This window comes from Bombina bombina, chromosome 7, assembly GCF_027579735.1.
Source record: "Bombina bombina isolate aBomBom1 chromosome 7, aBomBom1.pri, whole genome shotgun sequence".
Classification (NCBI taxonomy): Eukaryota; Metazoa; Chordata; class Amphibia; order Anura; family Bombinatoridae; genus Bombina; species Bombina bombina.
In genome coordinates, this window is record NC_069505.1 from 193,427,219 (window position 1) to 193,446,899 (window position 19,681).

The 19,681-nt window shown below is 39.7% G+C and overlaps 1 protein-coding gene across 1 annotated transcript in view; it reads left to right on the forward strand.

Annotated features, from left to right (window-relative positions):
* Positions 1 to 19,681, forward strand: part of SLC1A2 (solute carrier family 1 member 2) — a 162,836-nt gene that overhangs the window by 124,102 nt on the left and 19,053 nt on the right. The window contains exons 8-9 of the mRNA XM_053689327.1: positions 8,657 to 8,890; positions 19,416 to 19,610. Coding sequence (XP_053545302.1) covers positions 8,657 to 8,890; positions 19,416 to 19,610 — 429 coding nt within the window. The remainder of the gene's footprint in view (positions 1 to 8,656; positions 8,891 to 19,415; positions 19,611 to 19,681) is intronic.

The following is a 19,681-nucleotide window of genomic DNA, read 5'->3' on the forward strand; positions in this document are numbered from 1 at the left end:
AAATACGCTGGTATTTAGAGTTCACAGAATGGCTGGGTTTTCAGTGCGTTAGGCTCCAAAAAGGGAGCGTAGAGCATAATTTAACGCCACTGCAACTCTAGATACCAGCGGTGCTTACAGACGCGGCCAGCTTCAAAAACGTGCTCGTGCACGATTCCCCCATAGAAAACAATGGGGCCATTTGAGCTGAAAAAAAAACTAACACCTGCAAAAAAGCAGCTTTCAGCTCCTAACGCAGCCCCATTGTTTACTATGGGGAAACACTTCCTACGTCTGCACCTAACACCCTAACATGTACCCCGAGTCTAAACACCCCTAACCTTACACTTATTAACCCCTAATCTGCCGCCCCCGCTATCGCTGACACCTGCATATTTTTTTTAACCCCTAATCTGCCGCTCCGTAAACCGCCGCTACCTACATTATCCCTATGTACCCCTAATCTGCTGCCCTAACACCGCCGACCCCTATATTATATTTATTAACCCCTAATCTGCCCCCCTCAACGTCGCCTCCACCTGCCTACACTTATTGACCCCTAATCTGCCGAGCGGACCGCACCGCTACTATAATAAAGTTATTAACCCCTAATCTGCCGACCGAATCTCGCCGCTACTGTAATAAATGGATTAACCCCTAAAGCTAAGTCTAACCCTAACACCCCCCTAAATTAAATATAATTTAAATCTAACGAAATAAATTAACTCTTATTAAATAAATTATTCCTATTTAAATAGGAATAATTTATTTAATAAGACTTAATTTATTTCGTTAGATAAAAATTATATTTAACTTAGGGGGGTGTTAGGGTTAGGGTTAGAAGTAGCTGAAGGGGTTAAACAATTATTAGAGTAGCGGTGAGCTCCGATCGGCAGATTAGGGTTAATACTTGAAGTTAGCTGTCGGTGATGTTAGGGAGGGCAGATTAGGGTTAATACTATTTATTATAGGGTTATTGAGGCGGGAGTGAGGCGGATTAGGGGTTAATACATTTATTATACTAGCGGTGAGCTCCGGTCGGCAGATTAGGGGTTAATAATTGTAGGTAGCTGGTGGCGACGTTGTGGGGGCAGATTAGAGGTTAATAAATATAATATAGGGGTCGGCGGTGTTAGGGGCAGCAGATTAGGGGTACATAGGGATAACGTATTTGGCGGCGGTATACGGAGCGGCAGATTAGGGGTTAAAAAATGTAAATATAGTGGCGGCGATGTGGGGGGACCTCGGTTTAGGGGTACATAGGTAGTTTATGGGTGTTAGTGTACTTTAGAGCACAGTAGTTAAGAGCTTTATGAACCGGCGTTAGCCCAGAAAGCTCTTAACTACTGACTTTTTTCTGCGGCTGGAGTTTTGTCGTTAGAGTTCTAACGCTCATTTCAGCCACGACTCTAAATACCAGCGTTAGAAAGATCCCATTGAAAAGATAGGATACGCAATTGACGTAAGGGGATCTGCGGTATGGAAAAGTTGCGGCTGGAAAGTGAGCGTTAGACCCTTTAATGACTGGCTCCAAATACCAGAGGGCGGTAAAAACCAGCGTTAGGAGCCTCTAACGCTGGTTTTGACGGCTACCGCCGAAAAGAAAACTCCAGAGTTTCTGTCTCTCTGCATATATTTTATGTGTGGGCTTGTCCAAACCATCCTATAAGATTCACATAAATGATTCCTACAGGGAATTGGATCCATAAAAGTTATTCAGGGAACAGGATATACTCAGAACATCTGCAAAGAGGTTTATATGTAATGGGGCATTTTGTGCATAGAAAAACCTTATTTCTCATGAATTTTTGTCTGTGTTGGCAACAAGTCACCCAGCTCCAAATTTGGAATTTTTATTTTTAAAGGGATAGATGAGGTAACATTTATAGACTCCAGAAATTGGATTTTCATGTAGTATAGACCATGTGAAGCTCTGAGAACTATCTCCCTCCTCATTGTCATTGTGAGACAGCTGTAGCCTCTCGTTATAGCATCATATGATAGTAACATACATCCCATAGCCTCTTGTCATTATATGTACAACACACAGAGCTGTTTCTGTTGTGTACCTTACATAGCACAATGAGGTTTTATAAAGTATTTAACACATAGAAAATAGAACCAGATTAGTGTATGTGATGTATATATCTAGATAAGCATGTATAACATATGTACCCCAATAAATGTGTATAATGTATGTACCAGATAAGCATGTGTAACATATGTACCCCAATAAGTGTGTATAATATATGTACCCAGATAATCGTGTGTAACATATGTACCCCAATAAATGTGTATAATGTATGTACCCAGATAAGCGTGTGTAACATATGTACCCAATAAATGTGTATAATGTATGTACTCAGATAAGCGTGTGTAACATATGTACCCCAATAAGTGTGTATAATGTATGTACCCAGATAAGAATGTATAACATATGTACCCCAATAAATGTGTATAATGTATGTACCCAGATAAGCATGTGTAACATATGTACCCTAATAAGTGTGTACAATATATGTACCCAGATAAGCGTGTGTATAATGTATGTACCCAGATAAGCATGTGTAACATATGTACCCCAATATGTGTGTACAATATATGTTCCCAGATAAGCGCGTGTAACATATGTACCCCAATAAGTGTGTATAATGTATGTACCCAGATAAGCATGTTTAACATATGTACCCCAATAAATGTGTATAATGTATGTACCCAGATAAGAATGTATAACATATGTACCCCAATAAGTGTGTACAATATATGTACCCAGATAAGCATGCATGTGTAACATATGTACCCCAATAAGTGTGTACAATATATGTACCCAGATAAGCATGTGTAACATATGTACCCCAATAAGTGTGTACAATATATGTACCCAGATAAGCATGTGTAACATATGTACCTCAATAAGTGTGTATAATTTATGTACCCAGATAAGCATGTGTAACATATGTACCCCAATAAGTGTGTACAATATATGTACCCAGATAAGCGTATGTAACATATGTACCCCAATAAGTGTGTATAATGTATGTACCCAGATAAACATGTGTAACGTATGTACCCCAATAAGTGTGTATAATGTATGTACCCAGATAAGCATGTGTAACATATGTACCCCAATAAGTGTGTATAATGTATGTACCCAGATAAGCATGTGTAACATATGTACCCCAATAAGTGTGTATAATGTATGTACCCAGATAAGTGTGTATAATGTATGTACCAGATAAGTGTGTGTGGTGTATGTTCCAGATAGGTGTATGTGCTGTATGTACCAGATATGTGTGTGTGTGTGATGTATGTACCAGATAAGTGTGTAAGATGTATGTGCCCAGATAAGTGTGTGAGATGTATGAACCCAGATAAGCATGTATAACATATGTACCCCAATAAATGTGTATAATGTATATACCCAGATAAGCATGTGTAACATATGTACCCCAATAAGTGTGTACAATATATGTACCCAGATAAGCATGTGTAACATATGTACCCCAATAAGTGTGTACAATATATGTGTACCCAGATAAGCATGTGTAACATATGTACCCCAATAAGTGTGTATAATGTATGTACCCAGATAAGCATGTCTAACATATGTACCCCAATAAGTGTGTACAATATATGTACCCAGATAAGCGTATGTAACATATGTACCCCAATAAGTGTGTATAATGTATGTACCCAGATAAGCATGTCTAACATATGTACCCCAATAAGTGTGTACAATATATGTACCCAGATAAGCGTATGTAACATATGTACCCCAATAAGTGTGTATAATGTATGTACCCAGATAAGCATGTGTAACATATGTACCCCAATAAGTGTGTAATGTATGTACCCAGATAAGCATGTGTAACATATGTACCCCAATAAGTGTGTATAATGTATGTACCCAGATAAGTGTGTATAATATATGTACCAGATAAGTGTGTGTGGTGTATGTTCCAGATAAGTGTATGTGCTGTATGTACCAGATATGTGTGTGTGTGTGTGTGATGTATGTACCAGATAAGTGTGTAAGATGTATGTGCCCAGATAAGTGTGTGAGATGTATGTGCCCAGATATGTGTGTGTGATATATGTACCAGATAAGTGTGTGTGATGTATGTACTAGATAAGTGTGTGTAATGTTTGTACTAGATAAGTGTGTGTGATGTATGTACCCTGATAAGTGTGTGTGATGTATGTACCCTGATAAGTGTGTGTGATGTATGTACCCTGATAAGTGTGTGTGATGTATGTACCAGATAAGTGTGTGTGATGTATGTACCAGATATGTGTGTGTGATGTATGTACCAGATATGTGTGTGTGATGTATGTACTAGATATGCGTGTGTGATGTATGTACCAGATATGTGTGTGTGATGTATGTACCCTGATAAGTGTGTGTGATGTATGTACCAGATATGTGTGTGTGATGTATGTACTAGATAAGTGTGTGTGATGTATGTACTAGATAAGTGTGTGTGATGTATGTATCAGATATGTGTGTGTGATGTATGTACTAGATAAGTGTGTGTGATGTATGTACTAGATAAGTGTGTGTGATGTATGTACCAGATATGTGTGTGTGATGTATGTACCAGATATGTGTGTGTGATGTATGTACCAGATATGTGTGTGTGATGTATGTACCAGATATGTGTGTGTGATGTATGTACCAGATGTGTGTGTGATGTATGTACCAGATGTGTGTGTGATGTATGTACCAGATGTGTGTGTGATGTATGTACCAGATATGTGTGTGTGATGTATGTACCCTGATAAGTGTGTGTGATGTATGTACCCAGATAAGTGTGTGTGATGTATGTACCCTGATAAGTGTGTGTGATGTATGTACCCTGATAAGTGTGTGTGATGTATGTACCCTGATAAGTGTGTGTGATGTATGTACCAGATATGTGTGTCTGATGTATGTACCAGATAAGTGTGTGTGATGTATGTACCCTGATAAGTGTGTGTGATGTATGTACCCTGATAAGTGTGTGTGATGTATGTACCCTGATAAGTGTGAGTGATGTATGTACCCTTATAAGTGTGTGTGATGTATGTACCAGATAAGTGTGTTTGATGTATGTACCCAGACTGGTGTCCCTGATTTTCATCTGTATACGGTGCTGCACTTTAATACTGACATAAATCCTATATGACGGTGCTGTACTGCAATACTAACATAAATTATATATGATGGTGCTGTACTGCAATACTAACATAAATTATATATGAGGATGCTGTACTGTAATACTGACATAAATCCTATAGGACGGTGCTCTACTGTAATACTGACATAAATCCTATAGGACGGTGCTGTACTGTAATACTGACATAAATCCTATATGACGTTGCTGTACTGTAATACTAACTAGATATGTGCGATTCATTTCGGATTGATTCGGAAATTCGGCCGAATTCGGTAAATTCGGAGATTCGGATCGATTTGAATTTCCGAATTAAAATAGTGCCGAATCTACAAATAAATCCGAATTAGTTCGGATTTATTCAGTAGATTCGGATGGCCATGGATTACACTAGTATTGTACAGTATATTAGGTTATATCACTCTGCTATGGGTTACAACTAATATACAGTACATAATACTAGTCTAATACACAGCATATCCCACCTAACACATACCGAAATTCCGAATTTCCGAACCGAATCCAGCCGAATTTATTCGAATCCGAATGAATCAGAAACAAATTCATTCTAATTTTTCCGAATCGATCCGAACCAAAACAAATTTTTCGATCATGCACAAGTCTAATACTAACAAAAATTATATATGACGGTGCTGTACTGTAATACTGACATAAATCCTATATGTCAGTGCTGTACTGTAATACTGGCATAAATTCAATATGAGGGTGGTGTACTGTAATACTGACAAATTATATATGAGGATGCTGTACTGTAATACTGACATAAATCCTATATGATGGTGCTGTACTGTAATACTGACATAAATCCTATATGAGGGTGCTGTACTGTAATACTGACATAAATCCTATATGATGGTGCTGTACTTTAATACTGACATAAATCCTATATGAGGGTGCTGTACTGTAATACTGACATACATCCTATATGAGGGTGCTGTACTGTAATACTGACATAAATCCTATATGAGGGTGCTGTACTATAATACTGACATAAATCCTATATGAGGGTGCTGTACTGTAATACTGACATAAATCCTATATGACAGTGCTGTACTGTAATACTGACATAAATCCTATATGAGGGTACTGTACTGTAATACTGACTTAAATCCTATATGAGGGTGCTGTACTGTAATACTAACATAAATTATATATGAGGGTGCTGTACTGTAATACTGACATAAATTATATATGAGGGTGCTGTACTGTAATACTGACATAAATCCTGTATGACAATGCTGTACTGTAATACTGACATAAATCCTATATGTGGGTGCTGTACTGTAATACTGACATAAATCCTATATGAGGGTGCTGTACTGTAATACTGACATAAATCCTATATGACGATGCTGTACTGTAATACTGACATAAATCCTATATGAGGGTGCTGTACTGTAATACTGACATAAATCCTATATGAGGGTGCTGTACTGTAATACTGACATAAATCCTATATGAGGGTGCTGTACTGTAATACTGACATAAATCCTATATGAGGGTGCTGTACTGTAATACTGACATAAATCCTATATGACGATGCTGTACTGTAATACTGACATAAATCCTATATGAGGGTGCTGTACTGTAATACTGACATAAATCCTATATGAGGGTGCTGTACTGTAATACTGACATAAATCCTATATGAGGGTGCTGTACTGTAATACTGACATAAATCCTATATGAGGGTGCTGTACTGTATTACTGGCATAAATCCTATATGACTGCTGTACTGTAATACTGACATAAATCCTATATGAGGGTGCTGTACTGTAATACTGACTTAAATCCTATATGAAGGTGCTGTACTGTAATACTAACATAAATTATATATGAGGGTGCTGTACAGTAATACTGATAGAAATCCTATATGATGGGGCTGTACTGTAATACTGACATAAATCCTATATGAGGGTGCTGTACTGTAATACTGACATAAATCCTATATAAGGGTGCTGTACTGTAATACTGACATAAATTATATATGAGGGTGCTGTACTGTAATACTGACATAAATCCTGTATGACAGTGCTGTACTGTAATACTGACATAAATCCTATATGATGGTGCTGTACTGTAATACTGACTTAAATCCTATATGAGGGTGCTGTACTGTAATACTAACATAAATTATATATAAGGGTGCTGTACTGTAATACTGACATAAATCCTATATGAGGGTGCTGTACTGTAACACTGACATAAATCCTATATGAGGGTGCTGCACAACTTGATGCAAGTAGCACTTTGCCAGCTATAGTTGTATGTGGCAGCCAGGCACTGAGCATTTGCACAAAGGAGTGTCAGTTAGTGACCGTCTATTTCCCATAGGATCTGTAAAAGCACTGAGCTTCTCCCTTGCCTTACAGTGCTACAGGCTGTGAATATGCCGTTTTAAGATAGATTTAATTTTAGCCGTTTTCTTTGTTACAGCATTTTATTTTTAAACAAATTCCAGCGTTAACTTGTTTGAGAAGATCTAGACAGTTTGTTGTCCTGGAATGCTGCCATTCTGCGCCAGATGAGGCTATGCGTGTGTTTGCTTTTCATGTGCTCAACAGCTGGATTCACATCTGGAGTATCACACAAGCACAACTTTAACTTGAATACCAAAATATTCTTTGTATTTTAGGAGCGTATCTGCTTATTTTTGCTTCCCAAATTGACCATTCTATATTTATTTGTTCCTTTCTCCGGTTTGGGTATTTTTTTTAGAGGGTAGGTGCATATGGCCATGGTTTAATGACCTTATACATGTTGTTATAAGCTCTCTAATTCCTATCTAGGTGATGATGAAGAGATTGGAAGGAACTGGTCACTGTGTCCAGTACTGATCCATAACGAACCTCTGGTGTCGCTTCAGAGTGTTCTTCTTTTACTACAACTCTCTGTTCCCTATCCTTTAACCATCTGATTATCCATAGATCATATCACATGCATTACATTAAAACAGCAGTGAGAATGGGAATGAGGAGTTTAGTGAAAATGTGAGATACAGTGATTAAGGAAAGAGATTTGCGAGAGGGCACTAGGTGGGCAAAAGATGAGCCGGATTATTGACTGGTCGATTGTTTCTTCTGAATGTGTAATTAATGACATGATCCATAGTAGTTGTTATTTACTTCCCAATTGTACGAGGGATTAATAGCTATATAGGAGTATTCTGGTAGAGGTGTTACTAACCGTATAACTGTGGGATTTCTCTCTATATACTTTCCTCCTATATGTGTTGTTGGTGGCGATACACCTGCCCTCCTACAGCATGCTGTGCTACAAACTGTATGATAACTGGTTATGTACCTACCCAGAATAAGTAAACCTGTTACCTATATGCTTTCTTTATTGTGTATAACCGTTTTATTCTTGCTCTATATAAGTGGGCATTACTTGCTATATGTACCTGCTCAGTATATGTAACTACTACCTATACATCTCCTCCGTGTAAGTACCTTCTTACGTCCTTGCTGGCAATATGCTCATAGCCATGTATGTCTCTGCAGGTACTCACCTTTTGGTATTGCCTGCCTTATCTGTGGGAAGATCATCGCCATTAAGGACCTGGAACTTGTCGCCAGGCAGCTGGGCATGTACATGATCACCGTCATCATTGGTCTCATTATTCATGGAGCTATTTTCCTGCCATTAATTTACTTTGCGGTAACCAGGAAGAGCCCTTTCCCTTTTCTAGCTGGGATATTCCAGGCTTGGATCACAGCTTTGGGTACAGCATCCAGGTAAGTCGTTAGACCTTTCTGTAGTGCTGCTGTCAGTGTCGCATGTTGCTGGTATCGCTTGGTTTTTTTTTGTTGTTTTTTTTTTTAACTTCAATTTTTTTATTGAGGTATTATGCAAATATAATACAAAAAGAAAGGAGATAATGTGTATCCAGTTACATAGGATCATGACAGAAGGTTATTTACAGATAACCTGAGGCATATATCTGAGTAAAGTGCAGATCCAAAAATTGTGAATTTACAAGTCATTTCCAAGGTACTATTGTCAAAAAGAAAAGGAAACAAAAAACAAGGAAAACTACCATTAGACGCCCTATGTGCGACTATAAAAGAAATGTAAATATAATATACATAGTAGAAAACAATTAGTACCATAGCTGGATTATTATCTGGATATATATTTGAATATGTAAAGATGAAACCTCATTTTATATTTATTAATAAAAAGCAGGGCAGGTGTGTGTAATTGAATAACCTATAAATTAAACATGAGTTTGCGGTCTATGTGAGGAGGAGCATCCCTCGGGCTGCAAAACAGACAGTAACATATAATGACTAGGGAAGAAAGGTTATATGAGCAAAGTAGCACCCCTGCGTATATTGATAAATATAAATTTTTTTTGGGGGGGGGAATCAACTGGCAAGAGCCGCTCTGAGTTGTGAGTGAAGGAGGGAGGGAGTAAAGGGTGAGATGATGTGTTTACTAGTTGTGAATGAGAGTAATAGTGAACGCAACATGATATTGTTATAAACTTGAGGACACTATTAACAATATTATGAACTTATATTCGGACCTACATACAATTAGACTTCGTCCCAGGAGTGCCCTCTATTATCTTTCTCAGTCTTATGGGTCAGCATTTCCTGTCCTGCGCTTATTGTTTACTGAGCTGCCTTGGCCGCCGGTAGTCTAATATTGAAGGCACTTGGATAATTATATAGATTAGGGACAAGAATAAGGCTTGTTTGTAGTAAAGGGTAGGCCTTTGACGGGTGTAAGGGCATCTAAGGGTATAACTAGATGAGGCTTATAGTTAGGTAAAGATAAAAATAAAATGGATCTCCTATCTGGCAGGGGTTATAAATCGTATAATAAAGTTATATGTTGCGTACCTGTTTTGTTTATGCAATGGGCTACATGTTCGATAAGCTAGCTGTAAAACTAATGCCATAAGAAGTTGGATAACGCATTTGCAACAGATCTAGCAATAAATGGTGATAGTCCCCCATATGGAATCAAGATATTAGTGTGACAAGAAGACTGGGGGGTGAAGAGGACCTTGGTAATTTTAGGGCGCAACAAGTGTGTGAATAGTTTTGTGGGATTGCTTTATGAAAGGCGAGAGCACAAAAGACAAGAAGGAGAAAAACAGACAACAAAAAAATAAATGAATAAATAAAAAAACAAAACAAAAAAAAACAGAGGTATGTCTAGTTAGGGTGCCGAGCAAGTTCCATTACCACTTTAGTGTTAACACTCTACCCTCTAGATATCTCCATCATTTCAGTAACTACGTTAAGCTCTAAACAATTTTACATAGGTACTCAAACAGCAGGAAAAAAACAACTAGTACAACATAAGTATGGGGGTAAATTATAAGAGGAGCCGACATTGTAAGGCAGTACTTAGTCCACACCTAACCTGTGAGAATCCGTGCATAGAAAGCAGTTGTCTCCTCTAGTCCCATGTATGACCATGTTACCCAGAGTATAAACATGAAGGGGTGAGCCATGGTTCCAGAACAGCAGACAACTGAGTAAAGTATATCTACGGACTTCGAAAGTAAGCGTGCCGCTGCCTTCTCTTGTTCTTTGTAGGAGGTTAGCAATTCAGAGACCACGTGGCTGTGTCGGGCTTCACGTGAAGATGAAGCAGAAACTTATCAGTCGAAGGGTTCCAGTAGTGGTCGGTAAGGACAGTATCTGCGTTAGGGCTCAAATACATAGGGCAAAAGGTATCATCTATGCCTGATGGGGAGCCATGATAGTCAGATGCGCTCCAACTTCCTCCGGTCTGCTGGCTCACAGGATGGGGCCTCTCTTGCTGTGTTCCGTAGTTAGAGGAGGAATGAGTAACCTGTGGTAATTGTGTTACCAACTCCAGGATTACTAATAGACTCTGTCTGAGATCCGCAAAGTAGATGTCCATGTTTGACAGGATAATACTTTTCTCACCATCCAGCGACCCCATATTGCTGTGGGTATAGTAAGACCCAGTAGGCCACTCCTAGAGTTTGTTGTAAGTAGATCTGGGTTGTCCAGATATCTTCCTACGTGTCCTGTTAGAGGGTTGGGGTTCCGTGGCCCTGATCTGTAAAGTTGACTATAGAAAGAAGCTGGTCCAGAGCTCTTATATGAGGCTATAGCATATGGTTATTCGCCCAAGATTAGTTTTCTTGAAGCCACGCTAGAATGATGCGTATGGAGAACTGGAGTATCACACGATCAGGGCCTCTTCATGTAGGAGTATGGCACCGCAGCTCCTGCTCTGCTAAGGTCTCTAAAATGATAAGTTTTGCTGGTATCGCTTGTTTAATTACCACTTTCTTTATGTAGCTAGCACTAATAGAATCTGCAGGACCCAGTAATATCACACATAACATTGTGCACATTGTTTAACCCTTCAGCTGCCAAAGGTTAAAGTATTAAAAAGCTGTGACCAGATGTCACAGTGTAGGTAACTGTACCTTGTGACATTATCATGGTGTCTGAGGGCTCAGTTTCATATAATCTACAGCCTGTGTCTGTGGCCTCAGGATAAACACTGGCGTGGGATGTTCTGGTAAAATATTAACTCCCTGGTGGTTATGATGCAGCTACCAGTCGTTGCACTTATCCAGAATTACCCTAAATACAAATAAAAATCTGTTTTGTAGCTGAAGTGTAGGAGCTATCAGTTTATCTAGAGTTAATTCAGCAAATATACAATGTAGGTTACTTTTAACCCCTGCATATGACTCACCATCAGTTTAAATTCATAACTTCATATGTAACCCTTTATGCAAATGTCACAATATATCTCCCTGTATACTACACACTTCATTTAGCTTTAAGCAATGCTGGAATGATTTAGAAACATTGGAAACTGAAGCTGATATATAGAGGTTATGTTTTCTCTTTTTAAAGACACAATGAGTCCACGGACTTCATCCTTACTTGTGGGATTACGCCGCCTGGTCAGCAGGAGGAGGCAAAGAGCACAACAGCAGAGCTGTATATATAGCTCCTCCCTTCCCTCCCACTCCAGTCATTCTCTTTGCCTGTGTTAGTGATAGGAAGAGGTAAAGTGAGGTGTTAGCTTAGATTCTTCAATCAAGAGTTTATTATTTTTAAAGTAGTGCCAGTGAGTGCTGCTTTATTCTAGGGTATAGCCATGTCAGTCTCTAGAGTAGAGCTATTGGTGGCTTTAGAGCAATGGGAACTTGTGGGACATAATTCTCACTGCGCCTCCCATACTGTGATGCTGCCCTTCTTGTGATGGCCTAAGCAGATACTAACTCAGGCCCTATCTGTGTCCACAGGGCTATGGGAGGGATAGGACCTCTTAATCCTGTTGGAGCTGTCCTGCTGTCGGACAGCATTGAGGTAAGTGCAGTCTTTATTATTCTAGGCCTTATATTATCTCAGAGAGGACTCTGCACTTTATGCTTCATATTGCATTGGGAACATGGGCTCTCTAGGTGAAGGGCTTCCCCTACATGACAGTTTTTATGGCTCTCATACTGGAGCATTTTTTCAGGCCTAAGCATGGGGCTCTGTTAATGAGGGAAATGGGCTCTTTAGGTGAGGGCTCCCCTGCAAGACTACGTTTTATTGACACTGAGTAAGACGCTTGGGGCTATATTTTCTGGAACCTCTCGAATACAAAGTTCCTATACAGGGCAGTAACACTTGTGAAACAGTACCACCTGCATTTTTTATTAACAACTTAGCCAAAAATGTGTCAATTTTCGTAACGCCCACGAAGGGCGGGGATAACTTTCGCATGCTTCTGAGGGCTCAGAGAAGTCGTCGCGCCGCGCAGTTTCCTGTTGTTCCGGAGTCCCGACACCCAGAGGTCTCTCGAGTGCTACGCTAAAACCGCATGGTTGTAATGTAAAATAAGCAAGAGGTTTTTAGCGTTCTGAGACCTGATCGGAAGTTTGCTGAGGAGAGTGGTCGGACAGCCGGGAGGCAGGTAGGCGCCTCAGCAGAGTCTGTTGAGGCAAAGAGGTGTCATTTCTTTTTTCTTTCAGGCATAGTAAAGATATAGTTTGAAAGATTATCTAGCAAATTAAAATTGTTGGATTTTTACTCTTAAAGACACAGTATCCTGTTATAGATCAGGATGTATCAAGAGGGAAGTTTTTTGAATTAGTGTTTGCACTAGTGGTTGGTAAAAATTTTAAAGGGCCACTACAATTTTTTTTTCTCTTTCCCTTTTTTTCTTAATTATCATGGATGTCCAGACTGTTACATGTGTCATTTGTTTGAATGTCAATGTGGAACCTCCTGTTCCTTTTTGTCCCTCATGCATTGAGAAGGCTTTAAACTATAGAGATAAGATTTTCTTTGATAAAAAGTTGTCCAAAGCGGATGCTTCTCAGGAGTCTAACGATGAGATGCAGAGTATGCCGCAGCTTTCTCCCCAAGCATCACAGCCCTTAATGCCCGCTCAAGCAGTGCCATGTACTTCTTTTCAAGTTTCTGCTGCAGTCACGTTGAAGGACATAGCTGCAGTTATGTCTTCTACACTTTCTGATGCGTTATCTGCCTTTCCAATATTTCAAGGCAAGCGTAAAAGAAAGGACAATTACGTGGTCAATTAAGTTTCTGATACTATGATGGCGATCTCGGACGTACCCTCCCAGGGCTCTGAGTTGGAGGGTATGGAGGTTCTATCGGATGGTGAAATTTCTGACTCAGGAAGTTCCTTACCTCTGACTGATTCAGAAGTGGTTTCTTTCAAATTTAAATTAGAACACCTCCGCCTGTTATTAAGGGAGGTTTTTGTGACTTTGGATGACTGTGATTCCATAGTGGTCCCTCCAGAAAAGTTGAGTAAGTTGGACAGATATTTAGAAGTTCCTTCTTACTCTGATGTTTTCCCAGTTCCCAAGAGAACTTCAGAGATTATTTCTAAGGAATGGGAGAGACCAGGTATTCCCTTCTGTCCTTCTTCCATTTTCAAGAAGATGTTCCCTATAGCTGACGCTGTGAGGGAATCTTGGCAGACGGTTCCTAAGGTGGAGGGAGCTATTTCCACCTTGGCTAAACAAACTACTATTCCTATTGAGGATAGTTGTGCTTTTAAAGATCCTATGGATAAGAAGTTGGAGGGTCTACTTAAAAAGATCTATGTTCACCAGGGTTTGCTATTGCAATTGGCTGCTTGCATTGTTACGGTCAAGTAGCCAAGATAATTCAGTGGGCGGAGGCCCATTCTTGCCATCTGTCAGCGATCCACATCCCAGGGGTGGACAACAGGGAGGCAGATTTTCTGAGCAGGCAGACTTTTCATCCGGGAGAGTGGGAACTCTATCCAGAAATATTCTCCAGCTTGATTCTCAGGTGGGGTCGGCCGGAGTTGGATCTCATGGCATCTCGTCAGAATGCCAAATTTCTGAGATACGGGTCCAGGTCCAGGGATCCCCTAGCGGAACTGATAGATGCTTTGGCAGTTCCTTGGTCCTTCAACCTAGCATATCTATTCCCCCCCGTTTGCTCTTCTTCCTCGGGTTATTGCTCGGATCAAACAGGAGAAGGCATCAGTGATCCTTATCGCTCCTGCGTGGCCTCGCAGGATTTGGTATGCCGACCTGGTGGCCATGTCATCTCTGCCACCCTGGATGCTGCCGTTGAGGAAAGACCTTCTCCTTCAGGGACCTTTCCTTCACCCAAATCTAGTTTCTCTGAAGCTAACTGCTTGGAGATTGAACGCTCAATTCTATCCAAGCGAGGTTTCTCTGATTCGGTTATAGATACCTTGATTCCGGCATGTAAACCTGTAACTAGGAAGATTTACCATAAGATATGGCGTAAATATCTTTATTGGTGTGAATCTACGGGATACTCATGGAGTAGAGTTAGGATTCCTAGGATTTTGTCTTTTCTCCAAGAAGGATTGGAGAAGGGATTAGCAGCGAGTTCCCTAAAGGGACAGATCTCTGCTTTATCTATTTTGTTACACAAGCGTCTGGCAGATGTCCCAGATTTTCAATCTTTTTGCCAGGCCTTGACTAGGATCAGGCCTGTGTTTAAGCCGATTGCTCCTCCATGGAGTTTGAATTTAGTTCTTAAAGTTATTTAAGGGGTTCCGTTTGAACCTATGCATTCCATAGATATTAAGTTGTTATCCTGGAAAATTTTATTTCTTGTTGCCATTGCTTCGGCTCAAAGAGTGTCTGAGCTTTCAGCATTACAATATAATTCCCCTTAACTTATTTTTCATTCTGATAAGGTGGTTTTACGCACTAAACTTGGTTTTCTTCCTAAGGTTGTTTCGGACAAGAACATTAATCAGGAGATTGTTGTTCCTTCTTTGTGTCCTAATCCTTCTTCTCAGAAGGAATGTCTGCTGCATAATTTGGACGTAGTCCGTGCTTTGAAATTTTACTTACAGGCGGCTAAGGACTTTCGTCAATCGTCTTCACTTTTTGTCATTTTTTCTGGAAAGCGTAAGGGTCAGAAAGCTACGGCTACTTCTCTTTCTTTTTGGCTAAAGAGTATCATCCGTTTTGCATATGAGACTGCTGGACAGCAGCCTCCTGAAAGCGTTATGGCTCATTCCACCAGGGCTGTTGCTTCCTCATGGGCATTCAAAAATGATGCTTCTGTTGAATAGATTTGCAAGGCTGCAACTTGGTCCTCTCTTCACACTTTTTAAAAATTTTACAAATTTGATAACTTTGCCTCGGCTGAGGCTGTTTTAGGGAGAAAGGTTCTTCAAGCAGTGGTGCCTTCCGTTTAGGTTCCCTGTCTTGTCCCTCCCTTTTCATCCGTGTACTATAGCATTGGTATTGTATCCCACAAGTAAGGATGAAGTCTGTGGACTCATCGTGTCTTTAAAAAGAAAAGAAAATTTAAGCTTACCTGATAAATTTGTTTCTTTTTAGACACGATGAGTCCACGGCCCGCCCTGTTCTTTGAGACAGGCTATTGTTTTAGTTAAACTTCAGACACCTCTGCACCTTGGCTTTTCCTTTCTCTTCCTAACTTCGGTCAAATGACTGGAGTGGGAGGGAAGGGAGGAGCTATATATATACAGTTCTGCTGTTGTGCTCTTTGCCTCCTCCTACTGACCAGGAGGCATAATCCCACAAGTAAGGATGAAGTCTGTGGACTCATCGTGTCCAAAAAAACAAATTTATCAGGTAAGCATAAATTTTCTTTTTGCACATTTGCACCAGATAAATTGTTTTATTGTGCCTAGTACAGCTACAGCTAAATACAGTTGTGATCAACTACACAAAATCTGCCCCGCCTAATGCAAGGACCACCAAGACACACACTGGTTTATCAGATATTGCACACACTTACTGGCACTACATACCCCTGGTTATCACCCATTCATTAAATGTTAATTACCGCTACTGTTCTTTATCAACTGCTTCTCTCTGCAGTCTCTTAAAGGGATTGTAAAGTCCAAATTAAACTGCCATGATTCAGATAGGATCTGCAATTTTAAGCAACTTTCTAATTTACTCCTATTATCAAATTTTCTTCGTTCTCTTGGTATCTTAATTTTGAACTGATGGTGCAATGCCGCCCCCCTGCAGATTCGAGCAGGGGGTGTCAATCAACCTGATCGTATTCGATCGGGTTGATTTCTGTCCAGGGCCTCAGAGCAGGCGGACAAGTTATGGAGCAGCGGTCTTTAGACCACTGCTTCATAACTTCTGCTTCCGGCGAGCCTGAAGGCTCAGCCGAAACAAGGGGCATTAAGCTCCATACGGAGCTTGATAAATCGCCCCCAAGCGTAAATCAGAAAGTTGCTTAAAATTGCATGCTCTCTATTTGAATCATGAAAGTTTATTTTTTACTAGACTATCCCTTTAACTGGCATCCTCTATAAAACATCATAAAGGTACAAACCCTAACACAACCCCTTTATGTTGCTGGTTTTATTTTTAAACATACACCTGTTCCCAGAGCTCCTCTCAAAATTTACACTTGTCCTAGTCCCTCCCACACCCAGGTAAAAGGCACTTTAGCTCGTGAAGCATTTTGTACCAATTTAAGCCTTATAACAATCCTAATAATAATAATAATAATAATAAAGATTGTGTGTTATTAGCTGTGAGTTGGCAAATAAACCTCCTCTACGGACTAATTTATACAATGTATGAGAGTGCTGCATTGGAATTTGCTACCTTAATTGTTCTTTACATTGTTATTAAATCAAATCACTTTGTACTGTTCTATATTCATATATATATATATATATATAAGCTCTCCCAGCAGGCACCATGCAGTTCATCACCCAGTGTAACACACAGTGTCTCTCTCCTATTCCCCCGTTATCTATAAATCACCACTCAGATTCTTAAAAAGATTCATCAGTGCTATGAGGATTCTCTAAAGGCAAATGTTACCTTGGCAGCTGTGTGAGAGACACATACAGTATAGTGCTAAATAATAAAATAAGAATTATTTCTACTTTTGTAATAAAAGCCCAAAGCAAAATGGAAATATATATTAAGCCATAAAATTTATTTTTTAAAAGAAAAACTTGTATTTATTATATCATTTCTGAAATCAAAGTTAAAAGTGGTCTAAATTGAAAGGGCTCCTTAGATTGATATTGTAAAATGAGTCTTGCAGCCTTGGGGAGAAGGTTGAATAGGGGATTCCTTTGGTGTATATGAAGGTTTCTTGCAGTTGTTGTGGTATTCTCTGAGCCCTGATATTCAAAGGATTCTCCAGATTGGAGAGACATTACAGTTCGGATTTCACAGGGGCTGAACTCACTGAATATTCAAAAGAAAAATGACAGAACTCTCCAGCACTGCGAGATCTCTCTCATTTATTTATGTGAAGCGGAGACAAGAACAGTGCAATATAGCACTGCATGATATGAGAGTTTTGTTACACTTTGTGCATTGCATTTTATATTATTATACATTTCAGATTGGGTCCTTTCAGTTTTATTGCATTTAAGGTTTGTGCTTTCTCATTTATATTTTAATGCATTTATATTTAGCTCTAGCAGGGATTTTACAAATGCTGATTAGATTTTGAAAGTTTCTCTGTTACTTTAACAAATTAGGATCATACATTGTATATTTCTGTTTATATATACATATTACATTGCACCTTGTATTTTCTCCATTGTAAACTGACAGTTTCAGAAAGTCGGAGGGACAGGGAAGTTCCCTGCGCTAAACAGGGGAGTTCCCAGGGTATGTCTGAAGCACTGCTTTTATAAGCAGTTACACAAGCTGGTCTCATTGATTTGTCTTGCCCGCTTTATGCAGGTGAAGTTTGCTCAAAATTCACAACAGTAAAGTAATATATATTAAAATATAGACAAAAGCAAGCTGAATTGCAGTGAAAACATTTCAGTTTAATTTGCAGCTGATGCAAACTGAGTCTTTATATTAGGCCCAGGTTGCCTCCAGTTACCTTCTCTCTCCCATATGAAATTTTGTATTCCAGGAAGTTTTATTACTTTCTATAGAAGGTATCTCTCATCTCTCTGGGATTTCCAGGTTACTCCCCTTTTCTTAGAAAATCCAATGGGACATATTTATGAAAGGCCTGTAGGACATGATCCGACATTGCGGATCATGTCTGACAGACCTCGCTGAATGTGGAGAGCAATACGCTCTCCGCATTCAGCATTGCACCAGCAGCTCTTGTGAACTGCTGGTGCAACGCCACCCCCTGCAGATTCGCGGCCAATCGTCCGATAGCAGGGGGTGTCAATCAACCAGATCGTATTCAATCGGGTTGAATTGCGGCAATGTCTGTCCGCCTCCTCAGAGCAGGCGGACAGGTTATGGAGCAGCGGTCTTTAGACCGCTGCTTCATAATTGGTGTTTCTAGCGAGCCTGAAGGCTCGCTGGAAACACAGAGCTTCAAGCTCCATATGGAGCTTGATTGATATGCCCCAATGAGTTCAACCCCCTGTGAAGTCTGCACTATATTCTCTCTCCAAACTAGAGAATGTTTGATTTATTTGGCCCATAGAAAATAATGAAACTCTCTGGGAAACTGACAGTTTTTCAGTTTCAATTTAAATAGAAGAAATACAAAGTTCAATGTAATTTCTAAGATACACATAAATATACACAGCATGATACTAATTTGTTAAAGTAACGCAAACTATGAAAGCAAAATCGGAATTTGGAAAATTACAGTCCTAAATTTACTGCTGTACTCAAAATAAAATACAAAATAGAAAGTGCAAAGTTTAAATGTAGTAACATTTACTGTCATGTCATGCAGCATGATATTGCACTGGGATTGTCCCACAGTTAGTCAATTTGGTTTTATTTGTGCCTGTGCTATATGTACCCACTAAGAGGGCTCTTGTCTGTTTCAGTGCTGGCACCCTTCCTGTAACCTTCAGATGCTTGGAGGAGAATCTAGGTATTGATAAAAGGGTAACACGGTTTGTTCTTCCTGTTGGAGCTACAATCAACATGGATGGGACAGCGCTGTATGAGGCCGTAGCCGCCATCTTTATTGCACAGATGAACGGAATTGTACTGGACCCTGGGCAAATAGTCACTGTGAGGTGAGTTGTAAGGGGAAGTATCACTGAGGAATTTGCTCAGTACACTTGCACCAAATGTTATTAAGTCAAAG